The sequence below is a fragment of the Lepisma saccharinum genome, chromosome 2 (genome assembly GCF_977018435.1).
Source record: "Lepisma saccharinum chromosome 2, izLepSacc3.1, whole genome shotgun sequence".
Classification (NCBI taxonomy): Eukaryota; Metazoa; Arthropoda; class Insecta; order Zygentoma; family Lepismatidae; genus Lepisma; species Lepisma saccharinum.
The window spans coordinates 172008341-172021515 of NC_139230.1; the positions used below are offsets into that span (position 1 = coordinate 172008341).

At 39.6% G+C, this 13175-nt stretch overlaps 1 protein-coding gene across 1 annotated transcript in view; it reads left to right on the forward strand.

Moving 5' to 3' along the window:
- The window catches only part of Atg4b (Autophagy-related 4b), a 39174-nt gene that overhangs the window by 17237 nt on the left and 8762 nt on the right, over positions 1 to 13175 (forward strand). Inside the window, exon 5 of the mRNA XM_083117721.1 lies at positions 12713 to 13063. Coding sequence (XP_082973847.1) covers positions 12713 to 13063 — 351 coding nt within the window. The remainder of the gene's footprint in view (positions 1 to 12712; positions 13064 to 13175) is intronic.

The following is a 13175-nucleotide window of genomic DNA, read 5'->3' on the forward strand; positions in this document are numbered from 1 at the left end:
AAGTATGTGGTGTCCCTGGATAAAGCATGGGTGTATCTGTCGGGATGTGGTAAAAAAAAGGGCCATCTACTATCGTCCACGTGATGCAAGAGGTCGATCTGAGTGGGTACGTGAATGTGCTGAAAGTTTTCCATGCTGGTTCATGGTTGTTGGTGGTTACTGCCATAACGGCAAACTTCCACTGCGCAGAGTGGAAAAAAGGCTAAAATAAATGCAGCCTATTACCAGACAAATATTTTGGAGCCACTTTACAGACATGATATTCCTTCTCTCTATGGCAGCGACACATCTCATGTTGTTATCCACCACGACAAGGCTTCCAGTCATACGGCAAAGTCCACGCAGGAATACATGGATCAGATGGTACGTGAAACGAGCATTCATGCAATCCCCTTTACAGACATCCCTGTGAAATCCCCTGATGCCTCTTCCATGGATTTTTGTGGGTTTCCGTTGTTGAAACGAGCCTTGGGAAGCAGACGGCCCCGCACAATTGAGGGTCTTTGGAAAGCTTGTCAGGAGGAATATGATTGTTTGGACCAATGTGTTCTTCAACGTAGTCTCCTCCAATGGAAACTCCGCTGCAGGGCCATTGCTGCAAGACAGGAGTATCACGTGGAGCACCACCGCTCGTGATGTCACGGTTTTTCTTAAGGTTAGGTGGGTTCTAACTTTGTTACCATGGACGTGAAACGACCTTCTGTATGTTGTAGTTGATTTTGATTATAGATTCATCAATTAGTTCCATCCAATATTAATGTGAATCAATGAAACATTAACCTTATGAAAGTCAATTTCATTCAATAGCTAGTGCATTTTTCTTTCTCAAGGTATAATTTGAGTTCATTTTGAGTTCATTTAGATGCAGGTGTCAGCTCCCATGGCAGAGTGGTTAGCACATTGAGCTACAACGCCAGGGGTCCTGGGTTCGAATCCCAGCCTGGGCATGGATGTTTGTGAGTGTCTATTCATCAATTTCATCATGTCATCACTTATCCCCATCTTTGCAAATTAGTCAAAAGTGGCACAAAAGACAAAGTAAAAGAAAGCAAATTAATCAATCAATCAATAGATGCAGGCTTTGAGTACTGACAGGTATTCACCAATGTCAAAAGTGCTATGTTGAAACTTTACACACAAAAAACTCAGCTGTTCACATATGCATGAATATTTGCCCTACTAATAGTTTGAATTTATTTTTAAAGAATTTAATTTTTGTAGATGCAAATTTCTTAATTCCTTTGTTACATACAATGAACATCTTCTATAAAGCAAATATTTATAATACAAGGGTCACTCTGAAATTAATGTCTCATATTTATTTCTACGGAAACTACAAGTGATAGAGGGAGCACAATAACACAGTTAGATAGGACAGGTCTTCAACTACAGAACATTGTTTTTTTGCATAGTCATCTCCATTGACTATGAATTTTCACCAGCAATGAACAGGAGCCTCGTCAAACTCCATACCATCAGAGACAGTCTACTTTTTCACAGTTGCAATGTTGGTGTTGTCAGAAAAATGTTGCCTGTATAGTGCAGGTGAAACAGGTTGAAGTCCAAATGTGCCATATCCAGACTATATATTTGGCATTGTCTGACAGTTCAGCTAAATCTTATAATGTGCTTTGTGGTCTTAAGAAGCAGAGATTGATAAAGAAAGTCGTTTGTTATGCCTGTAATAGTATGGGATAGATTTATAAAAGTGACTATAACTTCTAAACTACTGAATCTTTGTGAAAAATTTAAATTCTGCAAGCAAGAATCAGTAAAAAGCAACATTTTAAGCAAGGTCCGACAAGGAACTAGAGGGGGCCGATGATACAAAGGCCCGATTGTTAAAATTTGCCCAGAGCACGTGGTAGAACACGGCAGCAATTGCCATGCCATTTTTTGAAAACTGTACACTATATTTCAGATCTGTCTCTTTTGTTCATTAGTATACATCCAAAGGTATTATATACTAGAATTAAAAAACAATGTATGCATTGTTACTATTTTTAACAAGCCCCGTTTGAAAACACCCTTTATTACTATTATTATTTATTATTATTATTATTGAAGATAAAAGATTCTAACTGCTCAACCACTGCATATTTTTGAAAAAATTCTAAATGTAAGAATAAGTAAAGAGCAACATTTTAAACATCATCTAACAATTTAGGGTCCAGGAAGGAAGTGGGTGCAAAGGCCCCAATTTAGAAATTTTCCTAAATTATGCAAATTTTCCGAATGACATAATTTCAGTTTTTTTCTTCAAGTTGTAGCACGAGCATTACATATTCTTATAGAGTGGTCTTTCTTCGTGCTTCCCTCCAAATTTGGTACATCTAGCTTCCATAGGGTCAATGCTACGTAGAAGCGAAATTCTGGAAATTGTAAGCTGTCAACACTGCTGCTTCATAGAAAGTTATTATTTTTTTAGCCAAGAAGTATCAGTCTGATTTCAACGAGACTTCCCATTGTTGTAGGAATGTACCACCGCTACATACATTTTTTCTTTCACTTCAGTCTACTGGGGGGGGGGGGGGGCACAGGGGCTTGCCGTATGCCAATTTTCTTTTTAAATCTCAATTTTCATCTTTTTCTTCTTCCTTTAACAGTAATTGTTAAAAGACACAATGTATAAATTTTACCACCTCTAAAAGCCCTGTCATTAGGGATGTTTGAAAAGTGCATGCTTGAAACATTCCCCCCTGGAGAGGCTTACACGCGGGAGAGGCTCCTGTCTGCTAAAGGTTAAACTAGTCAGCATCACAATATAGTTATTGGTAGAGTCAGCGGTTTGTCTGGTTTTTCACAGCTGTGAGAAAAACATTCTTCTCTGGCTAACATTATACTCGCTAGACAGCTCCCGGACCTCTCCTATGATGAAGTTTATGTTGCCTGTTAATTAAGGTATCCCATATTCAATAATTGGTGGAGACACTTAGTGATTCAGATACCATTTTAAACTTTAAGTCCAGTCCCAATTAGTCTGTGCATAAAGTGGGCTGGAAATATATTATGAAGAGAAGTTCATGTTTCCTGGTCTTAATATGCCTTTTCATACAGATGAGGTGATCATGACCTTCTTCATTGCATGGGGTGACAACTATGCAAGGCCATAAGGTTTGTTTCAAAGATTGTCGTTCCCACTGTGGCAACAAACCCATTTGATCGCTAAAAAGGTTTTGCCAAGTCTCAGTGCCAATGGGTGCATTTTTTGTGCATTGAGAAATACAGTGATGCACCTTTACTTCCTACATGTCCATGTCAGATGCCATCTTGCCTGCCTGCTGCCTTCTGTTGCCCTGCACCGAAACTTGCTGGATATTGATTGGAAGGTTCAATCTGTACTACCATGCCATGTCTGAATATGATGTCACAGGTCAACATAATAAAATAGGAGACATTAATATTGGAACACTCCCTGTATATATAATAGGGATAATTCTTAAAAATTTTACAAGTACTGATACAGTACAGATAGAATAGCTGATGCTAATATTGGACCAATTCAATAGAAAAAGTCAAAAATTTTGTTCATAACCAGAATGATATATGCACCATTTAATAGTGACTGTGATGGGTTTTGGCATAAAAACTGTACTTAAATACTGAATGTAAGCTGAGGAAGTTAGTCTGACAATATTAATATTATTTTTGAACCTTGCGAATTCAAAGAATCTCCCTTAACCTGCTGACGCAGCATCTTTTGCATTCTCTGCCATGCCAGAACACTTTTATGGTATTTGATGAACCACAAAAGATTAAGGCCATATGCCAGGATGATAACAGTGAGGAGTTTTGAAATAATAAAATTAATATTAGACTCCGAGGCTAATTTTCCAGGTATTTGCAATAACGCCGAGCGTGTTTTCAGTGAGAAATTTGAAATTCTGCATGCTTCTAAATGAAATTTTATATTTCCGAAACTAAGAATGTTAGAGGTACAAATGATACCTCGTTTTGTTCAGTATACTTTGGGCTATAATCTTGATGGAAAAAAAAATCCATAATCAGTTAGAGGAAGAAGACGAAAAAGTGAAAGTAAAAATTTTTTACTGACAAACGTGGAAGTCGCGAAGAGGCTGTGGGTAAACCCCTCGACCAAGTAACGCATAATTATTGGAAACCTTGAACGCTGGGTAGAACGTTCGTTTCAACCCTATCATGAGGTCACGTTGTGTATTAAAGCAACACCACAAAATAAGCTATTATCTCGACTTTTAAGTACACAAAAAATTGCAAGCACACATATGTCGACTCAACAACCTGCAGTAAAGATCACAATAAATGCACGTCACTATGCTACCTTAATTCTACGTCGTGCAACACATGTTAGTGTCAAATTAGGTACTAACAAGTAAGTTACTTTCAAGAAAAAGAAGTACGTTAGAATTTTAAGTTTCAACAATGCAATTTATTTAGCTAAAGGTCTTCTTCGAGCACTCCGTACAGTAATGTACAATATGTGTATATTTGTACTCAAAAATATTATCTGAAGTAACAGTTATCAATTTTCAAAGTTCCATTCATCCATATCTACATTAGCATTCATGAACAAATTCTCAATTTGTTTAACGATCATTAACAACCACATATTTAAAGCATATTCATTAATGTGCAAATCTAGCCATAAAATGTGCGCCTGCGCACTTTGATACAAATATCTTTGGCAATAATTACAATAATAATATTAATAATACTTTCAACTACATTTATGATTTTTGGGTTGGATTGTACACTTTCAAGCTAATAACAATTCTTCTTACATTTGTCACAAAAATACACCTTTCGCCTAATGACACTCAAAAATAGGGCATGTAAATCTAAGTGGACTAAAGGTCAAGAAAATGAAGGGTTATAGTGCTCTTTTCGCAATCAAATAATTTTTGGTTTGTCCTCTTGGTCAAATGCACACAAAATTCTTATCCATGAGACAAAATATTCATTTTTGTAACTATATAATCATCCATCATAAGCTGGAGCGTAAGATAGGGCAACCTAACAGTTCAAAATTGGTAACTGTATTCAACAGGAATCATGCTCGCCAATTTGACTTCAACCACTTCATTGCATTTATGTATTTCAAATAAACTGATGAGCATACCTGATTACTAGTCCAGCATGCTTGTTCCTACTTCAGTTTGATGATAATCATGCTTTCGTTTCCATTGAACAATTAATCACAACTAGCAGTCAAAACCCAGATTTCTGTAGATCACCTAGCCTAGTGCAAGTAAATAATATTCTTGGCCTTAGTGACAGTTCAAAATTGGCAAACTTGCACTTTGCCTCGTTACACATAAGCAAGAAGTATGACGTAACATACCATCTTATTTGTAAATTTTATGCACCATATTCTCCCACTTGTTTGCCTGTAATTTCGGAGCACATAATTCTCTGGTTACTCATTTATCTTTCATGTGGACGTAACCGTCAAAAACATAAAGGCAACCAAAATACGAGCGCACTTGCTAAACTAATACGTGCATTCGAGTGAGTTTAATATGTCAGCAATTAACTGTCAAACACTGTTCAAGCACAACGTTGCCTCCGTTACATGAGACAAATATATTAAGCAAACCTGTTAATAATGTTCGCAGCACTAAACAGATAGTCGCACATGGGAGAAAACTATAACTTCAAGTCAAACTTTTACATGCTGCATTGCATCACAAGGAATGAGCCGCGGCCACTGCCGACTCAAGCGATTGCAAAAGACGTCTGGTCTGTACTCACTGCAATGCTTCCGCTCGAACGACTGCCAAAGCTAGGAGATAAGCTGAATCACGTAAAGGTATCGGTGGCACCATCTCTTGAGTAAATGCAAAAGCACATCAAAAGAATGCAAGATTACGCGATGTTTTCTCCGAGCACGGCGACGGAGTGTTGTGACGTAATTATCAAAACACGTAAGTTAGGAGAATTCGTCACACTTGACACCACCTGGCTGCTATGTACCTCCTACTGGGCATGATACTTTCAGAAGCATAAGGTGCAGAGGGGAACATTGCATTCCGGGCACTGGAAATTTGTTTTCTTCTCTTTACTCCGCTCTGCACAAAACCTGCACCTTTGCCTCCACAGGCATGTGGAAGGTCCATCTGGGTATTGTTGACAGACCTGGGCTACCTTGCGAGGGCCTGGCAGAGGTGTCCTTCTTCCCCTCCTCCAAGAGGAGGCTTAAAAGCTGCAGTCTGAAGTTCAGGTGTGTCACGTTCGTGTGGTAGAGTCGATACATTAGTTACGCATTCAGAACTGTCTTGTCAAGTAAATGCATAAAAAGTTTGGTCGTCCATTTCCGAGTTCGTCTACGCTGGGAGTATGCACACGTCATTTGGTCTGATTTGTCGACATACCCCATGGACTTGTTATAGTTGAAAACAATGGCAGCATTGCTATTGCCATCTTTGAAATTTCCATGTACTGGTGGTGCATGCATGTTTGCCGGAATGCAAACTTCTCGTTTGTCCTTCCAACAGGTCGCTTTGAGAGACATAAGTCCTTTTCTTTGAAGAGGGGGGCATACCTTGTTGACTTGGATTCACAGTACCACAGCACTGGATTCCAAGAGTCGCTTGTTCATCGTACAACGCAGGTGATGAGAAATCCATAAACAATTTATGGCTAACATTTGTCACTGATTTGGAATATCTTTATTCCAAACCGCTTGTTCTTCTTCGGGATATACTGTTTGAAGATCACCCCTCCTTTGAATAGAACCACGACCAGCAACAGATATACGTTCGGTAAGAGCATAATGTCTGCTGTATTGGTCATTGATTCCATCAAATATACATCTGATCTTCCACAACCTATTGTAGTCTCATGCATTTGGGTCTCGGTGCTGGGAATTGTCCTCGAAGTGAAGAAACCTGAGGATATGTAAAAAGCTGTCTCTGCAGATAGCCTATCTGAACCAGGGGCTTGAAAACAGTCCATCATGTGCCCAATAGTCTTTGATTCTGGCTACTCCATGATGTCCCATTGCCAGAAGAAGGGAAAAGAAGGTGAAGAAGTCGTGGATCGTAAACGGAGTTGCTTGTCTTGTTGTCCCATGTTTTGCAACATGCTGGTCATAGTATCTCTTGGATTCCACAACCAGTAGATGGAAAAGTGTGTCTGTGAACAGTAATCGGAAGAAGTCAAGGGGAGATGAATTTGCATCCATGAGGCAGTCACACCATGGTTACCTGCAAATGGTAGGGGAGTAAACAGTTGGTGCTGTCCAGTTGGTTTTTGCTAGGTCGAGTCATCAGGAGCAGAGTTACTTTCGTCATCTGAAGATCCACTCTGAGTCCCCTTGTTCTCACTGGAGTCACTCCCCAAACTCATCAGGTTGGTGATGTCTTCATCTTCACTCAGTGACAAACCAGGTCTTCTTGCCATCTTATATGCCCTTTACTCTTGTTGGAGGAGAAAAAAGCCTCAATGCCACAGCTTGCTGCTGGTCACACAACACAAGCTGGGGAACACACACACTGAACGAAAGTTCAAACTCAAATAATTTCAATTCATCCAACTTGCTTTGTTAGTCTGTCATACCCTCCATGGCAACTTACCTAAGTAAACACGTGATGCAAGGGACTTAAAATAGAATGACCGACAGAAACAAGGCAAATCATTCAACAATACTTCCTTTGTATTGTTTTGTGAAACAGCAAAGAGCAGTTGGCTGTTTTCCAACCCCTTGTTGGCACCTGGAGGCTTTTGACTTTCTTTCCCTGCAGTCTCCCCCTTCCCCCTTCCACCACCCACACCCTTGCTTTTGGCACCAGGAATGTCGGAAGGTCGTACTTCTATTGCCAAAAGTGTGTTTTGAAACACCAACATTGATAAAGAAGCAATGTTTTCGAAACCAATGAAAATAAATCTAAAAAAAAAAAATCACAATAGTAACAATGAAATTAAACTTTACTACAAATTGTTAATTACATACATCTAGACTCACGTACATTCCCACTTGTTGATTTGGTGACACGGTAGAAACCCCTTTGTTCAGCAGCCACTCCCTTTGTCCAGTGGTGCAGAACTGTTTTTTGTGCTGCCTGCACGTAAAATATGTAGGGCTCTTAGTGAAGGTATCAAGAATGCTATAATGTGTATATTATAGCATTTATGATATAGTGGAATCACAACGAAAGGAGCTTGCACAGAACCACATTGCACTCGCGAGCGTGGGGGAGGAGCCTTCAGCACGGTCCGAGCCAGTGTTGCCAGGCCTATTGATTTCTCAGGAGATTTCCTGAATAAACTGTTGCTATGGAACCACCAAGCGACTGCTCAAAAATGCATTTCCTGTTCATCTTACTTGCACATGGAGGGGAGAGGTAGAATGGAGCACGTGGAACTCCACTCAGCCATGAAAAGTGCTGCATGAACTGTGAAATTATGCCAAATGCTACTCAATTGTGCTGGATTAATATATTTTATTACTATCATTACATTACTATTTTTAGATGGTTGTATTTTATCCCACCCCAATATCTATTTCTATTTTGGTTATTTTACATCACTTTTGTGCCTCTACAGGTAAGTACGACTATGAGGATGAATGAGGAACTGATGAAATGGCATACGAAATGGCACAAACACAATGACACATCCATGCCTTACTAGGTAGAACATCTGACTTCGTAGCGTGGCCAATATATTTTTTCTAGCAGTTGGGGAGGGAAGGTGACACCCCAGCATAAGGGTTGTTACCTTCAATTATTGAGGAAGGCATGTTGTATAATTCACTAATATGTTTCATGTACATAATTCATTTTTTCAGTATGGTGCAGAATGCCCATCCCTAATGATACCTGTACATCAAACACAAGCAGAAAGCAAATTGGTTTGAAAGATTGTCAAAAATTTGCCAACAACGAAAGGCAGCACATTATCTTCATTTGTGAATGCAGCTTTCTACGATTTCCTGTCATAAATATTGTTCGCAAAAATACAGGCATATCAAATGACTGACCCCCTTGTGTTGGTGCTGAGAAAGGGCAAACTTGAGGGTGTTTCACCCCCACCCTCTTAGATTTTACAACAGGAAAATGCGGAAGAGATGAAAGATGTTGGTCGTGTTCTTCAGATGGTTTACTTTTTTTTTTGTTTCAAACATGTCCACTCCTGAAATAGATATGTTCGGTTTCCTTTCACCAAACATAACTGAAGAATAACACATAGTAGAGTGTTAATAACAAGAAATTGGCTGAGAACGAAGTGGGACAGTTCAATTACAAAGGAAATAATACACCCCTTTTCCCCATAGTTGCTTGGATCTTTCATCAGCTTGAAAATACTCCAATTTCTATAAAATTATATTGGGGCATCGATGCCCGTAAGGGGGTGCAAGGATAGCCATCACCCCCCTCGAAAATGAATGTCAACCTAAAAGAACATATTATTTCAGACATGAGTTGATTTGGCAGTACTATAATGAGGGCAATATGGCTCATTTACCACCCTGGAAAAAAAAATACCTTGCTTGCCCCTTCCTGGAAAAAATCTGTGGATGTCCAAGATTTCATGGAAATTGCCTCCTCCCCCCTTGCTCCCCAGTGGGCATGCTTATGTCTCCCCCCGAGAACATCATTCATCCGCTACTATTAGATCATCAGATTTTTAGCAGATCTTTTTGTCTCCCAAGGAACAATCTCCTGATTTTCCAAGTTTGACCTGGCAACATTGCCTCGAGCCCCGTAAATGATAGGGAAGATGCGCAAACGCTTTTTGCTGAAGGTTCTTTTCCTTGTGGTCGATCTATACAAGAGGATTGAAGGGCATCCAATAGTTATAGTCTCCTCTCTCCCCCTGACGCTATGGAAATGAGATTAACTTTTGCCTCCCAATTTACACATGTACAAGCAGTGGAACCATGATTTTACTTTACCAGAGTTTACATTTCCTATCATTTAATTTTTTTTACTCATTGTTCCCTTAAAAATGTGTTGAGGTATACATCAATAAAATTACTGACAATTTTACCACTCTGGTATATCTAGAAATAACTTGTAATTTAGTGCAAAAAAAACCCTGCCATTTTGTTGTTATTTTTATGGCTGTAAAGTGATGCTGGTTTTGTAAATTATTTCTAAAACAACATACATTGATTTAGGAGATGAACTTATCATTCAGGTTCTTCATGAAACATGTGTAATTTTATATCTGATTGGTAAATGTTGGTTTTCAGTGCTGGTAAATTTTATGTCTGTACTTTATTCGTATCCACAAAATTTCATGTTCGTCCATCTGCATTATCAATTACTATTCTACCAATCCAAGCATTGGTAGAATCGTTATGGAATTTTCTCTGAGTAATTATAAGTTGATTCATTTGTAATAATTTGAATTCCTGTACAAATAAGATAAAGTGATGTTCTGAATTTTTGAACATGTGTCTGTACTGAATATTTTAACATTTTCTTCCTTCCTCTCACTGTAGCTCCTGCCTTTCACCTGTATCCATTAGACCCTGCTTTAACCTGATGTTGCACAAATGTTATGTGAAACTTCATTTTAACATATGATGTGTTTGTGCAGTGTTCGTTTTTATCTTGTCAACTTTTAGACGTTTTGTAAGGTAAGAAATATTTTAACATTCAAACAGTTTTTCTTGTAGAGAATGGGAACCTTTCTCTCTAATGCTTGAAATAGAGCTGCTTTTATTGGGTGTGCAACATATGCCACCACAAAGGGCCTCATGCTTCCAATATATGCTATATTGCCAACAATGACCGGACACCCATAGAAATGTGCTTACCTCGATCTGGTCTGGTGTCAGCATGGGGTAGGTCTGATGTTTGCCACTATCACAGCCCCTAACCTTTGAGGAACACTTCTCATGAGGTTCGGAGTCAGCCGGTAGTCTCTTCCATCCCTCCTGCAAAATAGCAAACAACTCAGCAGTGGTGTTTGGGCAGTTTGGCCTGGATCACAACTGGTGCTCTAACTCATCCCACAGATATTCCTTGGGGTTGAGATCAAGGCTCTGAGGTGGCCATTCAAGTTCATTCACTCCCATGTTGTCAGATCCAATAATGGCCCTTGCTTTAATATGGGCATGTTGCCGTGCTGGAAATTAGAAGTGCCACTTCTGAATTGTTGATACAAAGTGAGGAGCACAGAGTTGTCTAATATTGCATGATAGACATCGGCATTCAGGGTTCCAAGCACCAGAACCAGGGCACCAACACCATACCATGATTCCACCCCTGCCGAATTTCACAGTCGGGACAATACACTCTGGTAAGAACTGCTCCCCAGACATTCGCCATGCCCACACATACATCCATCAGATTGCCACAACATGTAGCACGATTCGTCACTCCACATGATGTTTTCCATTGTTCTAGGGACCCTGGCAACATTCTTTGCACTACTGTAATCGATGTGCCATGTTTCAGATTTTATTGGTTTGTGTGTGGCAGCTCTCCCATGGGATCCCAGTGCCACCACCTCTCACTGGATGGAACAAGTACTGGCATCACTTCCCGATGCCATTCAACCGTCCGTGGCCAAAGTGTCCAATGAAGCCATCCAGTCTGACTTCACTACTTGTTGGAGTACCTGCAGATCACTATTGGTCAATTTTTTGGTGTTCGGTCTATATTGACAATATAGTGTGTCTAGGAACATAAATTTGAATCAGGATTCTAAAAGACAAAAAAAAAGGGGACAAAAAATTATGCATTTTTAAGAAGTCTGAAAGGTGCTATCGAATTATTTTTATTACATAAAAGAAGTAAAGGTAAAGTTTTCCCCTGTGCATAGCACCACGCCATGAAGGTGTATAGGGGGTGTGGGGGTAACGCCCCACACTTTCTTGATCCGGTCGTGAGTGGGGGTGATGTGATCAGCATCATGCCCCTGACCGCCTTTACCCCCCAGGGTTTCCCCCAGGTACCCATTTTATTCGACGCTGGGTAGGCGCCGGGGCCGCTTCCACCGTTAGAAAAGTTCCCGGATTTGAACCGGCCGGGGATCGAACCCGGGACATACCATTCAAAAATGCATAAATGGAGTGAGTTTTAATATCTGGGTCTCATTCTGTCAGCTTCTGTGCTATCATGATTCCATTTCCTTAGAGTACTAACATAATGTTATCTGACAGCAAAAATTAATGTCAGTGACAACAATCTGACATCTGTAACGCATTACTGCATACAAACGTCACACTATGTTGTTCTAGCCCTTGTAGAGCCAAACTCGGAAATAGAGTTATCAAGAAAAGTTGTTTATGTTGAATCTCTCTACACAGGGCTAAATTTTGTTGGTGGTTAACGGCAAAAGCCTGTGTTATGTATAATTACACAATAGTAATAACTACGTTGTTTAGTATAGATTTTTAACCAGAGATGGAAGTTATCTATAAGGACCTTATGGATAGTGTTAGCACAGGGTTCACATTTTCTACCTGAAACCCTGGTTGTACAAATGTTAAGCTCTTGCACTTGGTGTCAGTGGTTCGGGGTGTGATGTGCTACCCAGATTTCTAGTGCTGACAAGGCATTTTGTATGTAAGTAACTGAGTGTGGTGTAAGAAGCCAATATAAAGAAAGGATCAGAGTTAATTTGGCAATGACATGCCCCAGTCAATAAAAACCTACTTGACAGACACTTCGTATAAATATCTCTTGGCTTTTACACCACAGTGCAGGTGGTGACTGAAGGGTGAAAACATTAGATATGCTTTCTCCTTGTACTAATTTTACTTTGCATTTTCTTGCAGTGTACCTTCAAGACATACGTGATCAGTGCAGTGCTGATCAATCTAGTATTATGTACTCGACCAGTGATAGAAATTTACATGGAAATGGATTTCAGAATGTAACTAGAAATACATTTGGGGTATCCACATCAAGATCGGAGAACGTTCAGTGTTTCAGCTCAGAGGAAAACATGGGAAAAAGTGTCAAACGCATTTGGAAATCAGTAATTGTGCTAATCCCTGTAAGACTTGGTGTAGAAAAGTTTAATTCGATTTATGGGCAGTGTCTACAAGCAATGCTTAGCTTGGATTCCTGCATTGGGATAATCGGTGGACGACCAAAGCATTCGTTGTATTTTGTTGGATTCCAAGGTTGGTTCTGTTGCTAGCATATCAGATTAATGTTATATGTTTGCTTTAATTATATGATAGGTCAGACACACATTGGTAATGAGAGTACTGAAGTGAGCATTGTTGGTAACAA